General features: G+C 50.7%; 3 protein-coding genes across 9 annotated transcripts; 1 reads left to right on the top strand and 2 right to left on the bottom strand.

Moving 5' to 3' along the window:
- Positions 1-9: 9 nt before the first annotated feature.
- LOC147196856 (ras-related protein Rab-34-like) lies at positions 10-4,646 on the bottom strand. The gene is made up of 11 exons (XM_086124691.1): positions 4,393-4,646; positions 3,501-3,580; positions 3,182-3,273; positions 3,027-3,092; positions 2,789-2,890; positions 2,649-2,713; positions 1,770-1,821; positions 1,489-1,570; positions 1,316-1,406; positions 660-767; positions 10-592 (listed from the first exon to the last, which is right to left on the bottom strand). Exons 2-11 carry the CDS (start codon positions 3,573-3,575, stop codon positions 531-533), a joined length of 795 nt encoding a protein of 264 aa, XP_085980817.1. The 5' UTR covers positions 3,576-3,580; positions 4,393-4,646; the 3' UTR covers positions 10-530.
- A 499-nt stretch (positions 4,647-5,145) lies between these two features.
- On the bottom strand, positions 5,146-12,712 carry tlcd1 (TLC domain containing 1). The gene is made up of 4 exons (XM_086125978.1): positions 12,318-12,712; positions 9,906-9,988; positions 8,565-8,647; positions 5,146-7,452 (listed from the first exon to the last, which is right to left on the bottom strand). Exons 1-4 carry the CDS (start codon positions 12,521-12,523, stop codon positions 7,051-7,053), a joined length of 774 nt encoding a protein of 257 aa, XP_085982104.1. The 5' UTR covers positions 12,524-12,712; the 3' UTR covers positions 5,146-7,050.
- Positions 12,713-12,794: 82 nt separating this feature from the next.
- Positions 12,795-24,561, top strand: nek8 (NIMA-related kinase 8). Of its 7 annotated transcripts, none has more exons than XM_086125976.1 (17): positions 12,795-13,942; positions 14,033-14,129; positions 14,979-15,109; positions 16,112-16,317; positions 16,538-16,770; positions 16,975-17,106; positions 17,216-17,424; positions 17,560-17,639; positions 17,794-17,969; positions 18,357-18,504; positions 18,738-18,814; positions 19,154-19,271; positions 19,342-19,492; positions 19,591-19,754; positions 19,829-19,981; positions 21,219-21,377; positions 22,706-24,561. In XM_086125976.1, exons 3-17 carry the CDS (start codon positions 15,063-15,065, stop codon positions 22,732-22,734), a joined length of 2,082 nt encoding a protein of 693 aa, XP_085982102.1. In that variant the 5' UTR covers positions 12,795-13,942; positions 14,033-14,129; positions 14,979-15,062; the 3' UTR covers positions 22,735-24,561. The 7 variants fall into 7 exon arrangements, with proteins under 7 accessions (XP_085982102.1, XP_085982100.1, XP_085982101.1 ...); XM_086125974.1 differs by having other exon boundaries at positions 17,704-17,969; XM_086125975.1 differs by lacking the exons at positions 21,219-21,377; positions 22,706-24,561 and adding an exon at positions 20,100-20,369 and having other exon boundaries at positions 17,704-17,969.
- The last annotated feature ends 189 nt before the right edge of the window (positions 24,562-24,750 follow it).

The following is a 24,750-nucleotide window of genomic DNA, read 5'->3' as shown; positions in this document are numbered from 1 at the left end:
TGCCAAACATTCCTTTCAAAGAAAACGTTTTATTGTGGACTTTGCAAATAGGACGCTCATGGCGGCGCCATTTGAAAAGGCGCTTCCCTTTGGAACGCTCGTTGAAGTTACCAATAAAGTTGGCCTCTTTTGACCGGGAGGCGACAATTGTTTGCTTTCTAGAACGGACAGCAAATCTCGAAAAGCGGATGACACAAACTACTGTGCCCTTTTCCCCCTTTGTAGGTGGGCTCATTTGTTTGGACGAGCCATTCCCGCGCACGTTTGTTCACAAATCGGAATGTCTTTGGCACAGTGGCGGCAGTCGGGGTTCTCTCACAAAAAAAAAAAACGCGTGTTTCACGCCTTTTTGATCACACCGAAGTTGTGATTCGCATTTGGGCTGACCAATCGATATCGGCTAAGAGAGTGCAGACACGTTTTGTTAGCAGCGCGTGAGGAAAAGCGGTCTTTGGGCCAGGACAACGTGACGAGCGCATCTCCCACCCGAGCGCCCCCCCCCCCCCCCCCCCCCCCGCGCGCAGGCGGCGTCACTGACAGCAGGCCGGCTGCTTCCTCTTCTTGGACAGATGGCTGCTGTTGCTCTGGATCCCTACGGGCACCGAGCATTGGTCACACGCTGGCTTGCCGCTCGCCCGCCGCGATTCGGGCTTACTCACTGACGATGTTGCCGATTTGCCTGCTTCCGCTCTTCTCCAGCTCGGCGAGGACGTTGGTTTCGAATGCCAGCGACGCCACCCGGAAGAAGAACTCCTTCACGTTCTCCCCTTTCAAAAAAAGGATCCAAGCAGATCGAGGCATTTATTTGATTTGATTTGTCAAGGGTCAAGTCTTTTTCAAAACATTTTTTTTCCTCCCTAGAAAAAAAACAAACATCTGACTCGATTATTTTCAAAACGAAAGACGCTTTTGAAAGAAGACATCTTTACTTCTCCGTGTACGGCGCTTGGTCGACAGCGATGGTTGTTTGAAAGCGCTCTAAAAAGTGGAGCCGAGTCTCCCCCCCCCCTCCTAGAAAAGTAGGAATCTTACAAGAAAGCGGTTGGCGACAGGCAACCGGTGGCGTCCAAAGACCGTTTCTTTGACTTTTATTCAGCCGATTTCAACAAATCAAATGCTTGCACTCTATCAGCGTGATTAAAAGTGATGACAATTTGCAATTTTTAGATCTGCGAGAGAAATTTGAAATGGACCGACATGCTTTGCGGGCCACTAAAAAGGACAACCGCGCATCCGCCGCCTGCGCTCTGCGGTGTGAGGGTGCTCCTGACAGTTATTCAACATTATTCGTTCGAGGCCGAAAGAAGCCACTCACCCGTGAGCGACGACAGGGCCCAATACTCGGCTCGCATCTCCCGCGCCACCTGGAGGGCGTCTCGTTCAATCTGAGAATACTGAGCGGGAGACTGCGAGACAAACGACGAGATGAGCGCGTCGCCGACGAAAAGGCCGGCCGATCCATCGGTGGCGAAGGAGTGCCAGACTTACGCTCAGGTCTTTCTTGGTGCCAACCAGGAAGAGTTGGACGGCCGTGGGGTCGTTTTCCCTCAGGGCGTCTTCGAGCCACTGCCTGGGGGGAAAAAAACAAACAAAAGGATCCGACAAGGACTCCCTCATGCGCACGACTGCAGCGCTGACCCTCAGCAAGCCTCACCGGTCCAAAAGCTGCGACCGGAAGCCAACCCTCCGCAGCCTAAGCATTCTATCCGTTTCACTCTCGCAAAAATAACTCAATACAGCAAAAAAAGAGTCACCGGGTGCGACCTTACCTGCTGTGATCCAAAGACGCGACGTCGGTAACGTCGAACACGATAATCACCACTGTAAGAAAAAAGCAACGTGACGTCCGTTAGACGGTTTGAGGAAGTCTTTCCTCGGGCTCGCGCCGCCACCGCACTTGCCGGTGGCGGAGAGCAAGTGACTCCTGCCCAGCTCAAGTCAAAGTGTTTGAGGGTGCGCCGCCAGACATGCGCCAATATACGGAGACGATCTTCGCAAACGTGAGATGGAGCCTGCACTCGGACGGAGAATCGCAACGGTTACTCGCCAAAATCATAACTCGCAAAATTTTAGGTGATTTGTTTTGGTGAAAATGTCAGACATGTGGCCACAATGCAAAAAATAAATAAATGCGGTGAAAAAAAAAATAAAAACCCACGTATAAATAGAATAGACGTGAGTTTCATGCATTTAACAGGTGTCTGCTTTTCAAATTAATTCCTTAAAAATAAAAATTTTAATTTTTGTATTTTTTCTTTTTTTTGTTTGGGGTGAAGAAACATTTTCAACACACACCTTTTTTTTTTATTTTTTAAAGTGTGCTCATGCTCATTCAATTCTCTCTCCAGGCCACGGTGATGTTCATCTTGTCATCTAATTGGTTGAATTAGGTTTAGAGTTTCTTTTTTGGGGGTGGGTGGGGGTGAAGAGAAAAACTCTTACCTCGCTGACAGTTTGAGCTGTCACTTTAGCCTCTGTCGGAGCTGTCGGCGCTTTTCTTACTTGTGACATGTCTTAAAAAAAACGGTCCAGGCTCCATCTCATGTTTCGACATGGGACGGCTCTGCTTTGGTGGTCGGATACGCCGCGGCGGTACCATTGGCGCTAAATGCCACCCAAAGGTCCACCTTTCAGTTGCGCTCGCTCACCTTGTGCTGCTCTGTAGTACGTGGAAGCGATACACTTGAACCTCTCCTGCCCCGCCGTATCCCACCTGAGACGAAAAGCGCAGAGTCGCGGTTGGCCCGTGCGCGACGGCGATCTACGTCAACGCTGGGTCGGGACTTACAGCTGCAGGCTAAAAGGGACGCCGAGCACCTCGAAGCGCTCCATCTCGAAGTCCACGCCAATGGTGGCCTTGTAGTTCTTGTCAAAAGCGTCCTTGCAAAACCTGAGCCAGACGTCACGCGCCGTTAGCACGCCAGGCACCCGCTTGGCGTGAGCGCCCTCAGTATTTCAAATGGCTCTTTTCTCTATTCTTTGTCTGCTGTTGGCGAAAGCAAAGATTTCATGCGCTCCAACGTTACCTGTTAATCAGACAGGTTTTGCCCACCGCCAAGTCGCCCACCACGATGACCTTGGCGATTTTAAACCTGCAGAAAAGAGGACAAGAGACATCAAGTCGTGAAGGGCTCCTCCTCTGCACGTCACGTCTTCTTCTCTTTGGGGCCGGGGGACGCACCCCACCGTGCCGGTGCGCCGCTCCTGGCACGCCGCCTTCACTTTGGGGTTGAAGTCGCGCTCGACGTGGAGCGCGGCATCTTCGCGGAAACACTACGGAGAGATGCACAGATTCGGTGAGGGATTTGACTTTTTTTTTATGCCCTTTACTTTTAAAGCCCTTACGTGTACTGTTCAGGTCAAATTGGAGCCATTTTGACATTCGAAAAGAATAGAAATAGAAAGCCGAATGTCATTCTTTGACCCGGACGTGCGTTGACTTTTTTGGTAAGAGGGTGAAAGGGGAAAGAGTGTTGTTGGTGATGACATGAATGTTTTACGTGAGGGAACTGCGGGATGATGCGATCCTTGCGAACGGGTGGTAAGACGCTCATGGTTGGACTTCGCATCGACATCAGGCCTGTTGGGCAGAGATGATTGATTAGAGAGCGGTGATTCAATGTCGGGTGATTGGGGGTCTTTTTTTTCACCGCTATTCTGCGTGGGCGAGTAGTATAACCTTCTAATTTCTGTCCAGATGTGTGGATGCAACTATCTGTTGAGTAAAGAGTTAGAATGCTGCCACACAGATGTTGTTCGTTAGCCTGTCTGTGGTCTACATTGTTTGTTAGCATGAGGCCAGACGTACTTTGATGAAGCGCGACGAGGTGGTTCTTTCTGAGTCTGTTGTCATGGTGACACTAACAGACCAGCAGCGCATCCGACCCCTCTCAAACTTTGCCTGGTAGCCGCCTCAAAGTCTCCCTCGAGCACCACGGCACACGACTTGAATTTTAGCCCGAATTATGTCGAATTGTGTGGAACTGTTTTTCTAAAAATATGCAACGGGAGGGGGTGTCCTCCGCCAAGGCTCGTTTTAAGGAATGCTGGGGGGAAAGGGTGACTCACGGAGTGCACTTACTTGAAGGGGGGGGGGGGGGGGGGAACAGCAAAAGGACGAAGGAGCAGACAACTTGAATCGGTTTAGCTTCGAAATTGTACTCTTTAGCATCGAAATTGTATTCCTATTGCTCGTAAAATGTGATACTAGTTTACGAAGAGTGGCGTGGTTCCAACTGGACCTTTAAGCCAACATCACACCGAATATGCCTTTTGAACTTTTATCACCGAGTAGAGCGTAAAAGCACACTTATATCAAAGAAAGCTCGTAGTTCAATACGTAAGTGGAGGGGGATGGTGAAACGAGCGAAGAAACAGAAAAGAAGCCCTTACCTTAGCAAGAAAAGGAGGAGGTGGTGGTGGTCGCGCTCCTTTTTATCCGTCTTTTCCCTCCCTTTCAGCTCCAAATGTCACTCAATGTGAGGCCGACGCAGTCATGTTTGTGGCAGGAGTGATGAATTGTGGATTTTAGGCCGAATTGTGGAGAAGAAATCTTAGAAAGAAAAGAAGTCAGGGGAAAAAAGACGCCTCAAAACTAAAACCCCCAGAACACAGATGATCCCATTTCTCCTCGTCACAGCGCGACCCCTGCCGGCCGAAAGAAAAAACTACCGGATGTGATAGGAAATGAGGAGGACTAACCGGATGTGATGTAGATGTTTGTAAATTTAAAATAGGAAAACCTTTATTTGTCTCGCAATGGAGAAATTCCCAATTTACAGCAGCAAACTTATTAAACGGAGAACACAGAAGACAAAAATCAATAAATATAAATACAAAATATAATTATACGCATATTTAAAATGGGTGACTGGGGGTGAGTCCAGGTTACTTTTACTCGATCTCGAATACTTTTGTACTACAATGCGACAATCGGCGATGCTCATGGCTACCGCGCATCGGTCAACCATAATTTCAGTCATTCTTTTATTTACTTCATAGTAGAAACTCTCGAAATATGTAAATTAGTTTGCTTGCGAGAAAGGCGTAAGTACACGTAAATCGTGCTATTGATGTTGCAGTCAAAACTCATAATGATTCTCTCCCGTGCGTTCGACGTAAATACGAGCACCAGAAACACAGTCAGACCTTTTAAACCCGTTTAATGTGCAATCTCACTCGTAGACTCAAAACACGTACCTGTCGCCACTTCATAAAAACACACGATAGTGTCACAGTCAAGTGTTGGAGGATTAAAGATTAAAATGTCTTTTTTTTTTCTTTTTCGGACAAAAACGATGCGTATTACAGGAGTTGTTTTCAAAAGGCACCGGGGGCATCGTGGCATTGCAGAACAGATCAGCTGTTGTTACTTCCTCATTTCTGGACTTCACGCTCGTTATCTTCTTACATGTGTAACCAGGTGAACCCTACTTAGACTTTTGTAGTGAAGGCTGCCTTGTTTAACAAATGTAGCACTGTCACTTTAAGAGCCACGCTCGATGAAAACACGCGGGAACATATAGAGCGTGTGGGAATCAGACCAGGAAGCGAAGTAAGGGTGACATGCACGTGAAGGAGGGTAGTCGTTGAACTGTGCCCACTGCTCGTCCCAACTCGATACACCCGTGATCGTCGTCGTAACCCTGGCGATATTCAGGTCATTGGTCGCTATTTTACCATGAAGCTTGTTAGGTGTTATATTTGGACGGGTGATTAATTCTTTGAATGGTATTTGTAGAGCAAAATATCGTGGTTTGGAGTTTGAAATCTGCCGCTAGTGAGTCGTGTGAACAGCTGTATAGCGTCAGTGTTTTCTCAATGTTACAAGATGTAAATATGTTTTTTTGACTGTGAAATGATATGAACTGTGTATCTGTTCTTTAGAGGGGAGATCATTTGTGTTTTTCCACGTGTTTTGTATACACCCAACATGCCGGAAAGTGTCGAGTAAGTGTGTCCTCTCATCACATTGGATTGTAACGATTGCACTTTTAAGTTTCATGGATTGTTGGGGCTTGGAAATAATGTCTTTTTATTTCTCTTTCCTTATCAAGCAAGCCACTGCTGTTGTTTATTATGGTGAAATTTTCCTTAATCTGTTAGATAATTTTCTTTGATCTCTTAGATCCCTTTTAAAATTCAGTTAACATCTCAGTCTTTCATCTTAATGCTGAACAATTTTTCATTGTTCAGTCGGGAATAAAGCCCACCTAAAAATTATTTTGGGTCCTGTCCAGTCTTTGCAACGGCTACACATGAAATGATCTAAAATGATACAAAAGTGAATATTTGGCTAGCGTTTGAGTTATGGAACGATTTGAACGTGTGAAATGCGCTTAAACTTGAATGTGCACGTGTGCACGTTTGTTTGACATTGGGTCCGTCGCTCACTGATTCGTGACACCAAATAGACAAGCGGGTTTTGGGTGGGTTTGTGCTGAAGTGCCGCCTTCATAGGGGAAAATACACTTCATGCCTTTCGTGCACATCATAGTTTGCACTTGAGGCTCAACAGGAATTCAGACCCAAAACATTTAGCTTGCGGGCCATACCCGTAAACTCCTCCTTCAACCTGCTTTGAAAAAAGAAGAATTAAATAAATCACTTGCCATCCAGATCCTGGTAATCCTCAGAGTGTCATGGGAGGCAAGATGTTTTTTTAATTTTTTCTCTGCCCCACCCCTCCCGAAAAGTTCAAATATGACTGATGGGCAACTGTGCTCTTCTGTTAATGATGCACAGATTCAAACCCAGAACCCCTTAACTGCAGGGCAGACGTGTTGTTAACCCCTACCCCACTGTGCTGCCACGGTCCTCAATAGAGAAAAAAAAAAAACCAAAACGATGAAAGGTCATCTTTTGAGGCTTCGTGTGTTATCCAAAGGACATAAAGTATCGATCAATCCAAGCATAGTGAGGGGAAACGATGAATGGGCGAATTCGGACTTTCCACTACGCATCTCTGACGGTTTCTTCTTTGAGGGGCACGGGGTCCGGTCGAGCAAAACAAGGACCGAAACCCGCGACGATGAGGCGCTTCCTCGCCTCTCAATCGGTGACGAATTTCTTGGAGTTGCGCGTCCCGTTGCGGTCCGCGTGCGGTCCGCCGGCACGCGGCAAGAAGTCGGAGCGGACGAGGCGGTACAAGTAGACCAGCATGATGATGTTCATGGCCATCACGCAGGCCATGAAGAAGGCGGCGTGGTCCAGACCGGAGTAGTTTGCGCCGATGTACCAGGTGATGTAGAACTGCGTGGCCAGGCGCACGGCCACGAAGGTGCAAATGTTCAGCACCTTGTTGAGGCGGTAGGCGGCCGACGAGGTGGCCCCCGCCATCTTGAGAAGCAGCCGCAGGTGAAGCGTCACGCTGTTCACCTCCACCAACAGGACCATCACCGCGCCGGCCACGTACAGCTGCGTGTAGAGCGTGTACAGGAAGCACGAGAGTACCTGACAGACAGACAGACAGACGGTGGAGAAACGCGCATGGGATCACCTTTTGGGCTCAAGGGGGGACAAAGGTTCATCAAGGGCAGGGGTGGGCAATTATTTTCCCGGGGGGGCCAAATGAGAAGCAGAAAATATTGTGGAGGGCCGGGCCAAAAGTTTAGAAATAGAAAATAAAGAAGATAGCACAATGTCTTTGTATGCCAGTAATAATGTAACATTCTCCTCCATCGTCACACTCGGCACCGGTTCTCCTCAAGGATGTGTACTGAGCCCCCCGTTGTTCACGCTCTACACATTTGACTGCTCTCCGACTCTTATTAGCGGTCCAGTTTGCGGAAAGTTTTTAACATGATAACAATCAAACCATTCTCGGCAGGCCGGATTAAAAAGACCAACGGGCCGTAGTTTGCCCACCACTGATCAAGGGTGAGGTTTCAAAATATATCGTATATGTATTCCGATTTTTTTTTTGTAATTAGTGACAATTTATTGATCACTTATAGAATCAAAAAGGTTTATGTACAGCGGAACTGATTTCTTGCGACAACGGCCAGTTAACGAGACCGCTAGTTACATAGCGAAACAAACAGCTAGATCAGAGGTGGGCAAACTACGGCCCGAATCCGGCCCGTTGGTCTTTTTAATCCGGCCCGCCGAAGGGTCGTCCACAATTAAGGTTCGATGTGAATGATTGCATTCATTTCAATTGGACTTGTAATGACAGGCATTTCACCGCCAGGTGGCGCATTGACTTGAAGTTGCAGGGAGGGGTGGGGGAATCTTTTCGACCATCTAGTACCTCTGTATCGCTCTACTTCTACTGGTTTGATCGCAACCCATCTACAGCAATGCACAGGCTAAAATAGGTCATCAACAACACTTTTGTCAAAAAAGTATATTAATACAGTACTTTCATGCTTTTGTTCTGTTGATGTTTGATATGGACAAATGCAGTTTTTTTTTTTTATGTATGGCCCTTCTGTCAAATTTTAAAAGTCAATGCGGCCCCCGAGCCAAAAAGTTTGCCCACCCCTGAGCTAGATAGATCTTTTTTTTGTAGGCCACTTCAGGCAGATGTGACAAACATCGACTTTCTGATTTGGTTTCCTTACAAGCGCATGGTGGAGGAGGAATTCCCAGGATCGTCTTCCGTTTCCCGTCCCGATGATATCAGCCGTGTCGTGAACAAAGTATCCTGACAAGGGACGACATTGAAAAAAGATCAGCCACAGGGCACGCTTCTGAGATCTATTTCGTTTGCGATTGGCGTAAGAACCGCAACTTTGGCTCCGTTTTGTTTTGCTTTTAATAGGTCTTCATTTCGCCATGACAATTTTTGCGGCGATATCCTTGACGCATCGATGTCGGTCTTTGATGCGCCGGCGCCCGCATGAGGGGTGCGAGGTCACCGGGTGGTCAATGTTGGTTCGGGGCCTTGCTGCTTCCACGCGGTGATTTGTCCAGATCGGCGGAACCTTTCGATGATATCGCGGACCGAAAGTGCAACCGCGCATCGAAGAACATTGCCCCCTAAAGCGTTGGACTATTTCCTCACCAAGAGGCGAACCTCGGCCCCTCTCGGCTAGCGAATGGGCGCGCCATTCTTTTTTCCAGCCGATCCTGGCACGCGCCCGTTCCCGGTTAGCGGGATGCTCCAAACGGGCGTTCGATCGGCATTCGACAACTTTCCGCTTTGAGTCCCGTCGCACTGTCGCATATTCATGGCAAGACAGGCTGAACCTGACTTGCAAATCGCCGTCCTCTCCGTTTATTCTGTTGAGCACAACGTCCCAATTTCATTGGCCTCTGTAGCCAAGTTAGATGACAACATGACTTTCTAGTTACATCCGGATCATGCCGACAACCACGCTTAACGTCAAAACGGCAACTGGTTTTGCCAAAACTCGCTTGGAGGTGCATTTTTAACGGTTACGTTTAAGTTTCATTGAGAAAAAAAAAAAAGGAGACTCCCTTGAAGAATCTTTCTCGACTTAACATGAATGCATAAAAAAAAGAAACATCTCAAGTTAAATGCAGTCTTTGGACCCGGCATTGTTAATATTGTCGTACGCGTCGCTTGCTTTTGCGGCCAAGTGGCGAGCGGCGGCTCGTCGTGGCCTTTTTCATTTAGTCATTTTGTCTGTCTCTGCATGTCGCTTTGGTTCGGCTGCAGCGATCCCACTGACTCGGAGCCCTTTTGTGCCACGGAATGACTGGCACGCTGTGGTTCTCTGTGTGCATTGTGTGCATGCGTGCGTGCGTGTTAAACAACAACACAAGCGAGTGTTGTCAGGGGGCCGAAGCTCCAGCGATATCTGCGTCTTGGTTGCCGACGCGCAAGATGCGGTGAGGCAGCAAGCAGATTCCGCGGCGAAATGATCGTTCTGCCGCCCCGCTCATTTGAGAAAACAGGCTTTTGTTCGCCGGCGCCCGACAATGGGTGGTTCACTGACCGGTGGAAATGCATACAAGCAGGTAGGAGAGCGGCGTGTGGTCAAAGTGGAGGTCGCTCAGCGTCTCGGGCCACAGCAACGCACTGTGAGGATGAAAACGGTTGGACATATGAGCGGTCGTTTTAAGAGAATTATATCAAAACAACAACAACGACAAAAGGTTTTTCAGGGTAACATGCTTTTTTTTTCCCTTCCCAGGAAAAAGTAACGCTTCAAGGAAAGCATCCCGATTTTAAGTGTGTCTATCTGTAAAGGGGAAAAAAAGGCATTTGCAAGATTGGGGGGGGGGGGGAACACATGCAATGAAATTGTCAAGAACATGTGCTCCATGAAATATTTCAAGCGGCAAAAAAAAAAAAAAAAGGGGCGTGTTCTCGAAATACTTTGAGCGTGGAAAACAAAAGCGACTGTACCTTTCCTGCGGAACGCGACTTGAATGAGTCACCAAAAGCTGCTCAGGTGCGGCCGCAGCAGGTTTGTCCAGTCAACGTTCAACCAATACCAGTCCGACTTGTAGCTCGGCTGGCAGATCGCAATGAGCTTTTTTTTTTTTTTTTTCCCCCGCTGTGGCTTGTACACTCGTCCAAACATGCCCACTTTGACACACGCGCGCACGTGCACACACACACCAGAACGGCGTGGAAATACTTTGTGACTTTTTTCATCTTTCTGTACTTTGGGAGAGAATTTCCTTTCGACGAGGGCCATGTGGACTTTTAACCCTCCGCTTGCTCGAATCAGACTTGGAGAAGCAAGCTATTCCCCACCCACGGCCTCATTCAACTTTGATTATTATTGCTTGTGGGAATAACGCGCGGGAAAAGCCACAATCAAATCCGAAAGCACAAAAGAAACGTACAAGCAAGAGTGTCGGAATGTGGAGCTGGGATTGAGCCGCTCTGAAGCGCAGCCTCCCAAAAAAATGAACCGGACAATCCAAACCGTATGGCTCTCCTCCCGTCCCGCCGGCGTCGTCGTCATCCGCGCGCCGCGCCGACTTAGGCCACCCGACAATCTTGCCTTCCCCGTTGCCGTGCCGTCGTCACGACTGACCTTTGACACGGCGTCGGCCGGCCGGGCTCCGGCATTCACCCGGACGGCTTTTGAGCGGACCATATACGGCGACGATTTGGTCATACGCGCGGGGTCCCAAGGTCGGCCGCTTGCTTATCAAGCAAGGGCGCGTGTACCTTGGCACACTTTGATAGCTCGGGTTTTTTTTTTTCCATATGCTATTTGCGGAGTTTGAATTGATCGTTTGAATCCTGCGCGCTCTTTGATCGGCGAGCGAGAAATTGATCACATTCAATGGTGACGCTTCGAAAAGTTCCCCTTGAGAACCCGCTACTTTAGCCACCTTCGAAGTCCCAAGTAGAGAGTACTGATATCCGTTGTTTTCGACCGTGGCCAGTAAAAGGAAGAAGTCGTCGGGAAATACATCGCCACCAAAAACAAAAACGTAGTCAAGTATAGAGAGTGGGTCCTTGGCGATGATGTCGACGAAGGAGTAACCCACCAGGGCTGGACCGGTTACAAAAAGGAGATCAATCAAACCCGCCTAGCGATGCTATTAAGTGAGAAATCACGGCGTGTCGTAACATCCGCAGTCAGGCTTCCGTGAAACGCTCAGAAAAGAAGCAGAGGCGAGTCTGAGTGCAAAGCAAAATGTCTTGCTGCGCTTCATCTCCAAGATAAGGCCGTTTGATTTGCCGTTGCTTTGCTAGCTGACGGCCACTAACACCGTTTTGCGCGCCGCGATTAATAAGCCCTTTGATCCAATCATATCAGAGAACAATGATGCAAAAAAAACCCTCCAAAAGGCTCTTGAATCATCACCCTTCCAAAGCTGGTTTTTCACTTTGTTCCTGCCGAGATTGTCAAGGTGTTGAGCCGAATTCTGGTGAGGTGCGCGTCGAACTTCATGAAATGAAACAGAGTGCGGATGTTTTGATAAAGAATTACTTCCGAGCCATGTTATTTGCGTGAAACGGGTTAGCACGTGCGCCTCGCAGCGCAGAGGTGCAGGGTTCGATTCCGACTCTGGCCTTCCCGCGCGGCGTTTGCCCCGTTCTCCCCCGTGCCCGCCCGGGTTTCCTCCCGCGTTCCCAAAACATGCCCGGCAGCTTAATCGAACGCTCCGAATTGTCCCGAGGTGAGACCGCGAGCGCCAATACTCGTCATGCTGCCTGACGTCGGCCGGGATGGGCTCCGGCGTGCCCCGCGACCCTCGTGAGGAGAAGCGCCTCGCGGTCACCGCTCCCTCTGAATTGTGGGCCGCTTCCTCTGGGGGTAAAATGGGGGTGGCTGGCCCACCGGGCATCTGCCCCGTACGGCGGATGGCCAATCCGGTCCCTTGGACCCGAAATTTGGGACCGGACTGGAAGTTCCGAGTATGTGCGCAAGTCCTCCTACCTGGAGACAGCCCACGTCCCGGTGAGGGTGGAGTGCACCATGGACAAGGAGAGGTTCCTCCACTTCCAGGCTTGGAACTGGTCGCCGACCACCACCTTGGGCGGGGTCACCTTCCCCAGAAGCCCGTGGACCACCCTGAAGAGGACGGCGAAGAGCACCACCGAGGGTCCCGGGTGCCTCTTGAGCGCCGCGACCAGGGCCTCCATCCCGGCTCCTACCTGCTACGTCCTCGGCCCGGAAGCCCGGATGCGTCCGAGTGGAGACCGTTCGGGACTCGCGCGCGCTTTCGATCGTGTCGCTTGCACGCAAAGTCCGAGAAGAAGAGGAAAAGGCCGGGAAACGTTTCGGTGATGCCGTCGGAAGCCCAAGGTCCGCTCGCCTGTTGCGCTCGGCGTTGTCGCTCCGAGTGAGGGGAGGGGGTGAGGGGTGGGGGCGGTGTTGGAGGAGCGTCTCGTCACGTGCGTGCGCGCGCCGCACCCATCGGAAGACGCGAGAACGTTCGCAAGGGGCCGAAGTGGACGGAAGAAAGGCAAGGAAGGAAAAGAATACTTCCTTCAAACGGTTCCGGTCAAACTTGAAGTCGCAGGCCGAACAGAAAGACTTGGCTCTCCATCGCGAGTGACGCCAAGTGACGCGGCACAGCTCAAATCATCACAACCTTGTCATGAATGTGTTTGCAGTGAGCAGCAAAAAAAAAAATGCGCACGTGCCGACTTGCTCCAATGAAGAAAAAGAAAAAGAGAGACGGGTACCTGATGTGAGTTATTCGGTCGGACTAATGAAAGGATCCGCTGGATGTCGGCAGAGGCCCGCGCTGAGAATGCTCGGTGGCGGGCTCACTGCCGTGCAGTTCCCGGTTCGACCGCTGGGTGGCGCACGGAAAGTGGAGGAAGTCCTTTTTTGTTCCATCGGTGCCGTCCGAGTTCACTTTGAGTTTCTAACACTGGTTAAGGCTTTGGAATGAGGGTTTGAGACTGCATTAGGGTTTTCGGTTTCGGTTTCAAGGCTGGGTTAGGACTTCTACGGCCTGCCTTAGGGTTTCACTGTCGGGTGGCGAGCCCAGGTTAGGGTTTCAACACATCAAATTAGGATTCCAAGCTTGGGAAACGGCTTCAAATCAGGTTTTACATCCCGTTTTAGGGTTTGAAGCGAGGTTCGTTTTAGGGCAGGAGTGTCCAAAGTCGGTCCTCGCGGGCCGCTGTCCTGCCTGTTTTCCGGCTTTCCCGGGAGCGACGCACCTGATTCAAATAATCAGAATTGTTCTAATGCTGCTTCAGCGCTGGCTGATGAGCCGATCATCTGAATCAGGTGTGTTGCAGCCCGGAGAGATGGAAAACAGGCAGGACAGGACAGTGGCCCTCCAAGACCCGAGCTGGACATGCCCGATTTAGGCTAATAGACTTTCAAGCCTGCATTTTGATGCCATCGGCGGCCGTGAAAGTGTGCGCGCTCGGACCTGTGCAAATTTTGTTCAATATAAAAATGGATGTCGATTGTTGATAACGTGTTTCCAAGTTTTTGTTTTGCGCCCCACTCCCTTCCCATGACCTTCTAGCTCCGCCACTGGACAACGGGTTTGCCTAATAATCTGTGCCGTGGGATTGTGCCTTGCCCTCGTGTGAAAGGTGAAGAGCTGAGCCTCGGTATTTGTTCTGATGGAAGTAACGCACGTGATCTTCTCATAATCCTCTAAAAACATCCTGTCTGAGTTTCAGCGCAGCGCATTCCCCGACACGGACTCTCGCCTCACGCACTCGAATATGTCGCCGAGCCAGTCCAAGGAGCGGCGGGCATGTCGCAAACTTCCTCAAGGTGCTTTTTCTCCCAATGTGATATTCGTGAGAAAGACACGCTCGGCTGACTTCATTCCTGCTGCCGCGACGACGGTCTGCGCGTCATTATGCACTTTGAGATGGATGATCATCGTCGTGTCGCTACACAGGCCTTTCCTTGTCACGGCACAAAGCGTTTATTATCCAGCACGCTAGCTCCTTTTCACCTCGCTTACCGGAATTCGTGAAGTTCCCGTGCTCGTTTGATGCACGGCTTCGGCTGTTCAACGGTCTCCGTTGTCATCATTTACGCTTTATTATGCACCGCACATTTTTAGTGGCAGACGAGTCTGGACTGCAGGCATGCTAGGAAGCCACACTTTTGTAACGCGCAAAGAAAGTGCTTTGGCATTGTCTTGCTAAAATAAGCACACAAAAGATGGGAAAGGGTCAGTTGATATGCAGTGATTCTATGCTCAAAAAAAGCACGTTTCCCTCGGTCCAAGGTTTCATTTCTGTGTATTCTGTGTCAAAATAGTCCGAATGACAGATTAACGATGAGCATAAACAGTTCAGAATGCAGATGACTCCGGAAGCTACACTCAAACCTCCTTACCGCGATGTACATTTTGTTCATAAGCAAGGTCGCGGCGGAAGTTATCCCCCCACGGATCGTTGTCACGAAGGCCTTCTTACCATTTGTGGGAATAATCCGGTCGGTATAATCATCTTCACGTCATCAAGGTGTTGGTTGTAAGCAACATCGGCCGATGGATAATGAACGACGTGAAATCGGGACTTTGAGATGTGAACTTTATATGGCGAAACCGTTGCAAACGGGGTACGTTGAACCGAGGTTCGACGGTAACTCTTATTTTTTTGCCTTTAGTCTGTTTTGTTCCTCGATGGCTTCCGTAGCCAAAACTTGGGTTGCCCAGGGAGACGGCGGAAGTGTTCCATCTCAGCGGCCCTGATGGAGAAATACGAGAAAATCAAAGTTGTCGGAAGAGGAGCATTCGGGTAAACCAAACGGCGTTCAGCTCGACTATTCACCGCTTTTCTGCGCCCACATACTTTTCAGGAGTATTCAGAGAAAGAACGTAGGCTCACGTTTTCGGTGTAAAAAGTCGCCAAGTGAGTCCAGAATGCTCGGCTAACTAGCTACTGTAACTTGATTTGCGGACAATGGAGACGAATGGCCAATAAACATATTCAAAGGGAGGGAAGCACTGAGCTTTTTTTCCCGACTTTTTTAAACGTCCCTCCCCCCACCGTACTTTCTCACTTGTGTTTTCAGTCAAGAGAAAAACTTGGTAAAGTTGGCAACAATGTAAGGCATCCAAATAAACGCACCGACAATACTGCTAATCGATTTTTAACGTCATGTTGATCATTTAGTTCATCCGTTCTTGCAACTTTGTTTCACACGATGGCGTGTCACATACGAGGGTGACCCAAACGATGGAAGCATTTGTACACGGGGAAAAAATCGCTATCACGTTACAACGAGGTCAAATTTCACGTTTCCACATGTTAAAATGTTCACGTTACATTGTTCTGTGTTTTACATTTTAGCGTGACAAATGATTAAGACAAATCTGACTTAGGCACGCGATTTAAAAAAAGAAAAAAGCGGTGGGCAACTCGATTCCGTCACCCCCAAAAACGGTTACAGCCTATTTTGGTATTTGCAACGACAAAGCAAAAATGATGAATATCACTGCGATGTCTTGGAACTAATTCAATATTTTCACGTTAAAAAAAGTCATCCGCTGACTTTTTTATGCGTTGAATAAAACGCCTATTTTTCATATTTCTTGAATAAAAAAAGAATGCAACATGTTATATACAAGTACTGAATTTGACAATTCAAAAATTTGAAACGATGTAACACATTTTCTTTGAGCTTATTTTTCCTTCTTGAAAACATCCAGAGCCCCCAAACGGCCCCCGGGCTGTATTTTGGACACATTTGGTCTCTCCGCTCCAAAGTCTCGTTAATCGAGCCCAACCGTCCTTCAGGATCGTCCACCTGTGTCGGCGGCGCAGCGACGGCGCTTTGGTCATCCTGAAGGAGATCCCGGTGGAGCAGATGTCCCGCGACGAGCGCCTGGCCGCTCAGAACGAGTGTCAGGTGCTGAAGCTGCTCAACCACCCCAACATCATTGAGTACTACGAGAACTTCCTGGAAGACAAGGCGCTCATGATTGCCATGGAGTATGCACCCGGTAAGCCACGTCCAGCCCACGTGAAACTTTGGGGGACATGCGCGCCGTGCGCCGATCTGCAAAAAAGTCACATGAAGCCGCGGCTGAAAAGACACCCTTTGGGGTCCGATGACACTATAAGCGCTTGGCGAAATGTCCTTAGAATCAGATCCCCAAGCCGGTCGGCTGATGGGCTTGATATTTGCTCAGCATTCCTCCCCATATGAATGTTGACGTGCAGGTGGCACCCTGGCCGACTACATCCAGAAGCGCTGCAACTCGCTGCTGGACGAGGACACCATCCTTCACTTCTTTGTGCAGATCCTGCTGGCCCTCTACCACGTGCACAACAAGCTCATCCTGCACAGGGACCTCAAGACGCAGAATATTCTGCTGGACAAGCACCAGATGATCGTCAAGATCGGCGATTTTGGCATCTCCAAAATCCTCGTCAGCAAAAGCAAAGCGTACACCGTGAGTTCCGTTTCCTTTGAGAACAAGTTGTTATAAAAATAAGGACGTTTTTTTTCTTGAATAAAATGTTTTCCTCCAAAAAGATGGCTATCTTTTTTTAATATAGCGTTTTCAAACCTGAAAACATGTTAGTCGGTACCACAAAAAGGGAGAAGAAGGCCAAATTGCAGTTCAAAGCTTTTCTCGTGTCGTTTTCCTCCGCAGGTGGTGGGGACGCCCTGTTACATCTCCCCGGAGCTTTGCGAGGGAAAGCCGTACAACCAGAAGAGCGACATCTGGGCTCTCGGCTGCGTGCTCTACGAGCTGGCGAGCCTCAAGAGAGCCTTTGAGGCCGCGGTAAGAAAGCCTCGCCCGATTTCAAAAGGCACCCTCTTGAAGACCTCCCTCGAGCCCGACAGACACCCGATTTGTGATTTCTTTCTTTCTTTTTTTTTTTTTTCTTCAGAATCTCCCCGCCCTGGTGCTGAAGATCATGAGCGGCACTTTCGCCCCCATCTCGGACCGCTACAGTCCAGAACTGCGCCAGCTGGTCCTCAACATGCTCAACCTGGATCCCTCCAAGCGGCCTCAACTCAACGAAATCATGGCGCTGCCCATCTGCATACGCCCGCTGCTCAATCTTTGCACGGACGTCGGCAACGTCAAGATGCGCAGGTGACCGACTTTGGGAGGGGGGGGGGGGGATTCCTCTTTCTTGAAGCACGGTGAGATCTGGGGGACAAGACTCTCATGATGTAATTCCAAAAGCTACCACCAATGTCACTCTTGGTTCAAATGTCTCGTGTCCAGGATTGAGAAACCGCTGTCCAACGTTCAGACCGGGCCACGGGGCAGAGCCGGAGGGAGAGTGCCAAGCGGCAGATCCAGAGGTAGCAAACCAAACACTTTTTTTTTTTTTTTTTTTTCTTTTGGACAAACGAGTTCGTTTTTCAGCAAATCCCCCAGGGTCGTTTCACGAAGAGGTGAAGCGACTTAGGCCGAAGCACGACTATCCACGAGCTTCCCGTTTGTCGGTGCGAACAGATGGCTGCGGCGCGGGCAAGTTGCATTCCCTCCGGCTGTCGTCGGTGTACACGTGGGGCAGCGGCATCCTGGCCCCGCTGCGTCTGCCCATGCTCAACACCGAGGTGCTGCAGGTGTCGCTGGGACGCACGCAGAAGATGGGCGTCACCAAGTCAGGCCGCCTCATCGCTTGGGAGGTGCGTGAAGACAAAGAGACGCCGTCGCGCCAAACAAAAGACACCGGGCCACGCTTACCCAGCGACCAGCGCGCAACGACCGGTGCGGCGTGTCGTCCGGATTCAGGTTGAAAAAGAAATTGCGGGACTCGGTCCAAGCCCGCTTACCGAACATCATGTCCCGTAAGGCCGCGATTAGCTGCTGCGGGTTAGCCGTCAAGCTAACGGACATCCCACCGCCGTCTCTTGATGTTTTTAGTATTTCACAACACAAAAACGGGGGCGGGCGTGGCGGCGCGACCTTCTTGGCGGCCCACCCGCGCCGACAGATCCCATTTTGAGGCACCCGCCGCACGTATCCGCTCATTTCCCCACGAGGTGTGAAGCTTCGGCTCGTGTCGGCCGCAGGCGCCGTCGGTGGGGTCCGCCGAGCTCAGTCTGCCCGGAGCGGTGGAGCAGATGCAGCCGCAGTTCATCTCACGCTTCCTGGAGGGTCAGTCCGGAGTCACCATCAAGTCCGTTTCCTGCGGAGATCTCTTCACCGCCTGCATGACGGGTGAGGGATCCCGGCCGCAGCCGGGATGCATTAGGACGTGCGTGTCAAAGTGAGAACGTGAAACGTGCACGCGTTACTCTATTGGGAGGTGCTGGCAGCCACCCGCGAGCGCACACTAACGCGCTGCGCGTGCGCCTCGCCCGATATGATTGTGATTCGGCACGATGGCCGCCTTTAACCCACAAAGTCAAGAAAGCCCGAGTCCGGCGTTGGCTAACAAAGTCGTTTTGCAGACAGGGGCATCGTCATGACCTTTGGAAGCGGGAGCAACGGCTGCTTGGGCCACGGGAACTTCAACGACGTCACACAGGTACTCGCCGTCCACACGGAGGCTGACGTGGCTCTGCGGCGTCACGCGGTTCGTCGGGTTGCGGTTTCTGTCCGGGTCGAGTTACGAGTCGCCTCCCGTTGACGCCGTTCAAATACAATACGCAGCCACGTGTGTCGGCACGTGTGTCGTCCCGTTGACGCCGTTCAAATACAATACGCAGCCACGTGTGTCGCCACGCGTGTCGCCGCGCGGGCGCAGGGGTGACGAGATGACGAAGCGGTCGGTTGCGAGGCCGGCACCTGGATTTGGCCAGGCCTGCGTCTCCCGAGCATGAAGCCCTCTGCCCCCCCCTCCCCCCCCCCCCTCCTTGCACTCTAGCCCAAAATCGTGGAGGCTCTCCTGGGCTACGAGCTGGTGCAGGTGTCCTGCGGCGCTTCCCACATTCTGGCCATGACCAACGAACGAGAGGTGTTCGCCTGGGGCCGAGGCGACAACGGTAACCGTTTGAGCGAGGAGCCGGGCCCCCGGGATTCTTCGATGACCGCGCCGTCTCTTCTGCCCGCCAGGTCGCCTGGGTCTGGGCACCCAGGACACCCGCAACCGTCCGCAGCAGGTGCCTTTGCCCGGCCAGCTGGAGGCCCAGAGGGTCCTGTGCGGCGTCGACTGCTCCATGATCATGGGCGCCGGGAACGCCATCGCGGCGTGTGGCAGCAACAGGTCGTGACTCTGGCGTCGCCGAAACATCGAGGACGTTTGCGCTTTTCGCTCGCTCGCCGCGGCCGCGGGATCACGCTGTTTTGATTGACTTACCGTAGGTTCAACAAGCTGGGTCTGGATAAGATCACATCGGACGAGGAGCCGAGTGTCTCCAATCAAGTGGAGGAGGTCCACTCGTTTGCGCCCGTCCAATCGGCGCCGCTCAACAAGGAGACCATTGTCTGCGTTGACATCGGCACGGCCCACTCTGTCGCCGTGACAGGTCAAATCTAACCCCCCCGTCCGTCCCTCTTGCGCAACTCAAAAGGCAAACGTTGGTTCCCCCCCCCCTTCCAGAGAGCGGCCACTGTATCACCTTTGGCAGCAACCAACACGGGCAGATGGGCTGCGCTTCCCGACGGGGCAGCCGCGTTCCTTACCCAGTGCCCGGCCTGCAGGCCATCACCGCGGCGGCCTGCGGAGACGCTTTCACGCTGGCCATCGGGTCCGGTGAGTTCACGCCGGCGAGCAATTCCTCACCGGAGAGCGGGGCCGCCGCCTTCTCACGTTTCTTTGGCCGGCGCTGGATTACTGAGGCGTTCTCAAATTTGTACATTGTTTCTCGTAGTCGGGTCGATTCCCGTCGTAGCAGGCGGCGGGCGTCGCGAGCAACCGTCTCGACTGGACACGACGACTCAAGCGTATTTCTCGAGCGCTGTCGACAAAGTGCTGTCCGAGGAGCAAAAGTAATTCAGACAACAAAACGAGAAATGAATAACGAGGACAGGAGAACGCACCGAAGCAGTCCAACTAAAAATCAAGTCTCATGCGGCGTCAAAAGGTTGAGTTTGAAAGATGGGCGGCAAAGGGGGGGCCTTACCCAACGTTCATTCCAAAGAGACGGACGGGCAGCGGAAAATACCTCCGCTTACTTCTCGGTACCTCTCAAAGTGTCCGCTCCGCCCACCTGAGGCACCGGGGCAGCGAGCCCATTTCAAGATTGGAAAGCAAATAAAATCTCGAACATGAGCCAGTGAAGGGATGCCCGAGTAGGAGTGACTGTCTGCGCTCCCTCTTACGAGTACTGAACTAGTCGAGGGGCGAGCAGCGGCATTCTGGACCAACTGGAGACGCCGAATGGAGGATTGCCTGACTCCCAAGTAAAGTGCCTTGCAGTCATCCGGCCGCGACAAAGACAGTGGTTTGCTTGAATGCAGGGCTGCAACTAGGGGGTCCACTTGACTGAGAACGGTTCGCAATACAGGAAACGCGACATTTTTTTGCGGGGGGTGAAAAGTGACGTGTCGCAAATGCGCGTGTATGTTGACATGCTTCAGCGTGTGTATGTGCGCGGATGCTTTGCTGGGGGAGGACAAATGGTGAAATGTCACATTGTGCCAGTGATTGGCTCCCCCGGTGTGAAAGGCAGCTGCGGCCGACCTGCCCGCCTGCAGCTTCTGCTCATCGAGGGACACTTTTGTTGGCAGATGGAGCCATTGTGTCGCCCCTCCAGGAGACACCCAGCGACATCTGTGTGTGTGTGTTGGGGGGGGGGGGCGGCGCACACCCCCAGGCTACTCTCTGGGGACTCAAAAAGCACACTCCCGTGATTTTTAAATGGAATTACAATTTTTTTTTGTGGGGATCTAAATGCCGGTCCACATGCAACGGGGCAAAGCAAGTGATCAAGTTGTGCACGCGTGTGTTTTGCGGCGACCTCCACTCCTCTCTTCTTCCCTGTGGGCAGATGGCGAGGTGTACACGTGGGGAAAGGGCGCCCGCGGGCGCCTGGGGAGGAAAGAGGAGGACTCGGGGATACCGAAGGCGGTGCTGCTGGACGAGAGCCAACCCTTCGCCGTCACGTCGGTGGCTTGTTGTCATGGCAACAGCCTGCTGGCTGTCAAACGTAATATTTTACCCATTGGCCTTTTTTGGAGGGGTGGGGGTGGGGGGGGGGCAACGTACTAATCCCTCCACGAGCGCCGCTCATCCTCTCATTTGTTACGGTACTCCAGGAATCGGCGGCCTTTTTTTTGACATTGTTGCAGCCTAAAATGCTGAACTCGGTGGCAGCATTTACTCTCATGACATCACCCCAATTCCTGATTTGAAAATCCAGCCGCCAAATCCGCCTTCACCTCGCAACGTGGAATTTAGTGGCCTTAGCGATCTTGAATAGACCCATCAGAAGTTTCAAGTAGTTATTTCCAAAGAGACATCAAAAGTCCGTTGTTTTGGTTGGCGTCGGCCATTTTACTTCCGAGTCATTTTGGCCACTTTCGGGGGTCCTTCAAAGACAAACTTTTCACGGACAAATACATTTTTTAATTCAGTCCCCAAAGCCGGTTTCACGTGGCAACATGAGATTTGGTAGACATGTCTGTCATGAGTAGACCCACAAAAACATCCTATGAAACCATGCCTCCAAAGACACAGAAAGTCTGCCGTTTTGTTTTGAAGTGGCCATTTCAGGGGCACGGACGTTTCCGCCGCTTCGTCGACCATGAGAGAGTTTGTCCAATTTTGCTGTCAGAGTTGCACCATACACTGTAGAGATGGTGGACAATAACAGAGTTTTACATTTTGAACCTTGAGGACTGGCCATAAAACACCAAATCAAGCATAAATGGGCCATGATTTTTTTTATTTTGGGGGGGGGGGGGGGGATGATTATTGGTTTTTGAATGTATTCCCCCAAGGCCGCTTGCACTTAGTACCATAAAATGTATCTGTCGTGACTCGACCCACAAAAAACAAACAAAAAGTCTCAAGAAGCCACGCTTGAACAGACACGGCAAGCCAGCCGTTTTGGTTTGAAGCGGTCCGTTTTAAGCGTCATTCTGACCATTTCTTGGGGCGCTTGTTCGATTGCCACCGCATTTGTACTCGGAGGGTTGGACGACAATCCCGTATTGAATAACTCCGCAAATCCATTCGCAGTGCGCAGCAGCCAGTGGAGTGCGCATTAAAAATAGATGCAGATTTAGAGAAGATTACAGTGCATCACAATTTAATAAGCAATGGAGATGTTGTTGGTAATCCTCGCTGCCGCCGACCTGCAGCACATCAAGAGGACGCACCGGCTGATCCTGACAACGTGACGCATTTAAAAAAAAAAAAACTACAGATTGACTCGACTCTCTTGGCCTCCGTTTTGGCACATTGAGGGATCGTGTGTTACAAGTGTTGTTCCTCGTGTTTCATTTCTCTCTTTTCCTGCTTTTTTGTTTCCAGCTTTGCTCGAAGAAGGCGCCCCGAGATGACGGCGTCCGCAAGCCGGCTTCTCACGACCAAACGGCCGCTCGCTTGTCCTCGCAATTGACGCCATCCGCAAAAAGGTCGAAAACACCTCGAGGGGATGAGAGCGGAGGAACAGATAGCACTCTTGGAGGAAGACTTTGGACAAGATCTGGGCGTGTCCCTGAAAGCACTTTGGGTTTTGTGCGGTGGGACCAGAAAAGGGAAATTCCCCAAACCGTTCCCACAAAGCATACAATTGTCCCAAAAATGTCACAACAATGAGGGTCCAACAACCAAGTCTCATCCCGGGAGTTCTGCGGTGGCGACCCGCGTTGATGGAAATCAAAAGCCTCAAAAACACGCGCCTACGTCATCGCGTTTTAAACATAGCTACGTGTAATTACATGCGAGATGTTCCTTCCCGAACACGTGAGGATGGGGGAAGCGAGCGTGAACGGGACAATCGCATGCAGAAAAGTGAGCAAGTCCAATTTTTCTCAACTAAATGTCATGAAAGTGTCCTTTTTTTTTTTTTTTTTACGTAAGCCCCCCCACAATGTTTCCTCTAATCTCAATTTGTATTTATTTTGATAAAACACATTTTTATCAAGTTTAAATGGAAGGAGAAAACATTTCCCTCGGTCAAAAAGGGTCCACGGCATGTACATGCGCTTGCGCCGCAAGCGTCGAACCGTGTCATTCATCGACATGCTAATGGGCTATTTGACAATAAAATGAACACAACTCGAAATAATAACGTCCAGTCCATCGTCAATAGCAATGTCAATAGCAAGCTCTGCGCAAACCTGACATTGAACGTGTTCATTTGAAGCAGGTGTGTTGCAACAGGGAGACTTGGGAAGCATGCAGGACGGCGGCCCTCCAGGACCGCAGTTTGGACCCTGATGGCCTAGCGCGACGGCCTGTGAGCGGAAGGCGTCAGGCCGCCGTCCTGCCATTGTGCTGCGTCACGCGCATGACGAGCCATCAAAAGCCCCGTAAGAGTGTAAACCAGTCCCAGGCCCGCCTCTACCCCCCCCCCCCCCCTCACAACCACGTAAGCCTTCTCGTGAATGAAGATGTTTACAATGCACACTAGAAAGAACAGTGAAGTCTTTTAGCACGTCGTCAGTCAAATGACCCGTGCCGATGCACGCTGATCCGCGGACACACTGCTCACATTGTGCTCGATTGAGTTCGGCAGTCCGAGATGATGGCGGAAGTACTCGCGCCGGATGTACTTTGGTAGAAGTAAACATACTTGCGTTAAAAACGGAACTCGTTACTTAAATGTTAGTAAAAAGGTACGAATGTGAAAGTCTCAAACTAGAAACTTGACTCGGTAACACAAATGATCTGACGAAAGCACGGAACTTTAATCAACAAATTGGCGGGACGATGAGGCACATGTGGACAACACGCGGGTGGCTGGAGGGAGCCATTCGCCCCATAACAACCCAGCAAAATGACAAGAAATCAATCAGAGATGCGGGCAAAGAAGACAACATGGAACAAAGCAGAATGTATTGTGTTTTTGACAAGCCCACGATGAAGGTTGGGGGTCCCAGCCTGTCCCTTTGGAAGTGACTATGACTCGAACTCCAGTGGGATTCATAAGAACAACTCAGCTCCTCTGCGAGCTCATCGGTACGACACCAATTTTGGTCGTTGGGATAAAGAGGATAAAGGCTTGTGAACGTTTGTGTACAAAAAAAATAGACATCCACTCATTTATCCTCTTGACCCGCTGGATTCCTTTAGATTTTTTTTTTAATTGCCCAAGATTTGGGGCCATTCTTGTCTGTCTATCGTTTTGCCCTTAAAGCAGCTAATGAGCTACCTCGCTTCAACTCTGTCCGCCTGTGTATTATGTTGAGGCTACGTTTCATAATGTTACCTGCCGTAATTGCCTATTGTACTCCCGTGCTTATTAGTTATTTATTTGAGATGATTGCGCATGTTTCCCCCATTGCCATTGTTTCGCCGGTGATGATGAAATGATGATGTAATGCTCGAGCAAGACAGCAGGTGAAAACTGG

This window comes from Hippocampus guttulatus, chromosome 12 (assembly GCF_054856545.1).
Source record: "Hippocampus guttulatus isolate MCC_2025c chromosome 12, RoL_Hgut_1.0, whole genome shotgun sequence".
Taxonomy (NCBI): Eukaryota; Metazoa; Chordata; class Actinopteri; order Syngnathiformes; family Syngnathidae; genus Hippocampus; species Hippocampus guttulatus.
The sequence above is the reverse complement of the archived record's forward strand: the minus strand, read 5'-3'. Positions and strand labels throughout refer to the sequence as shown.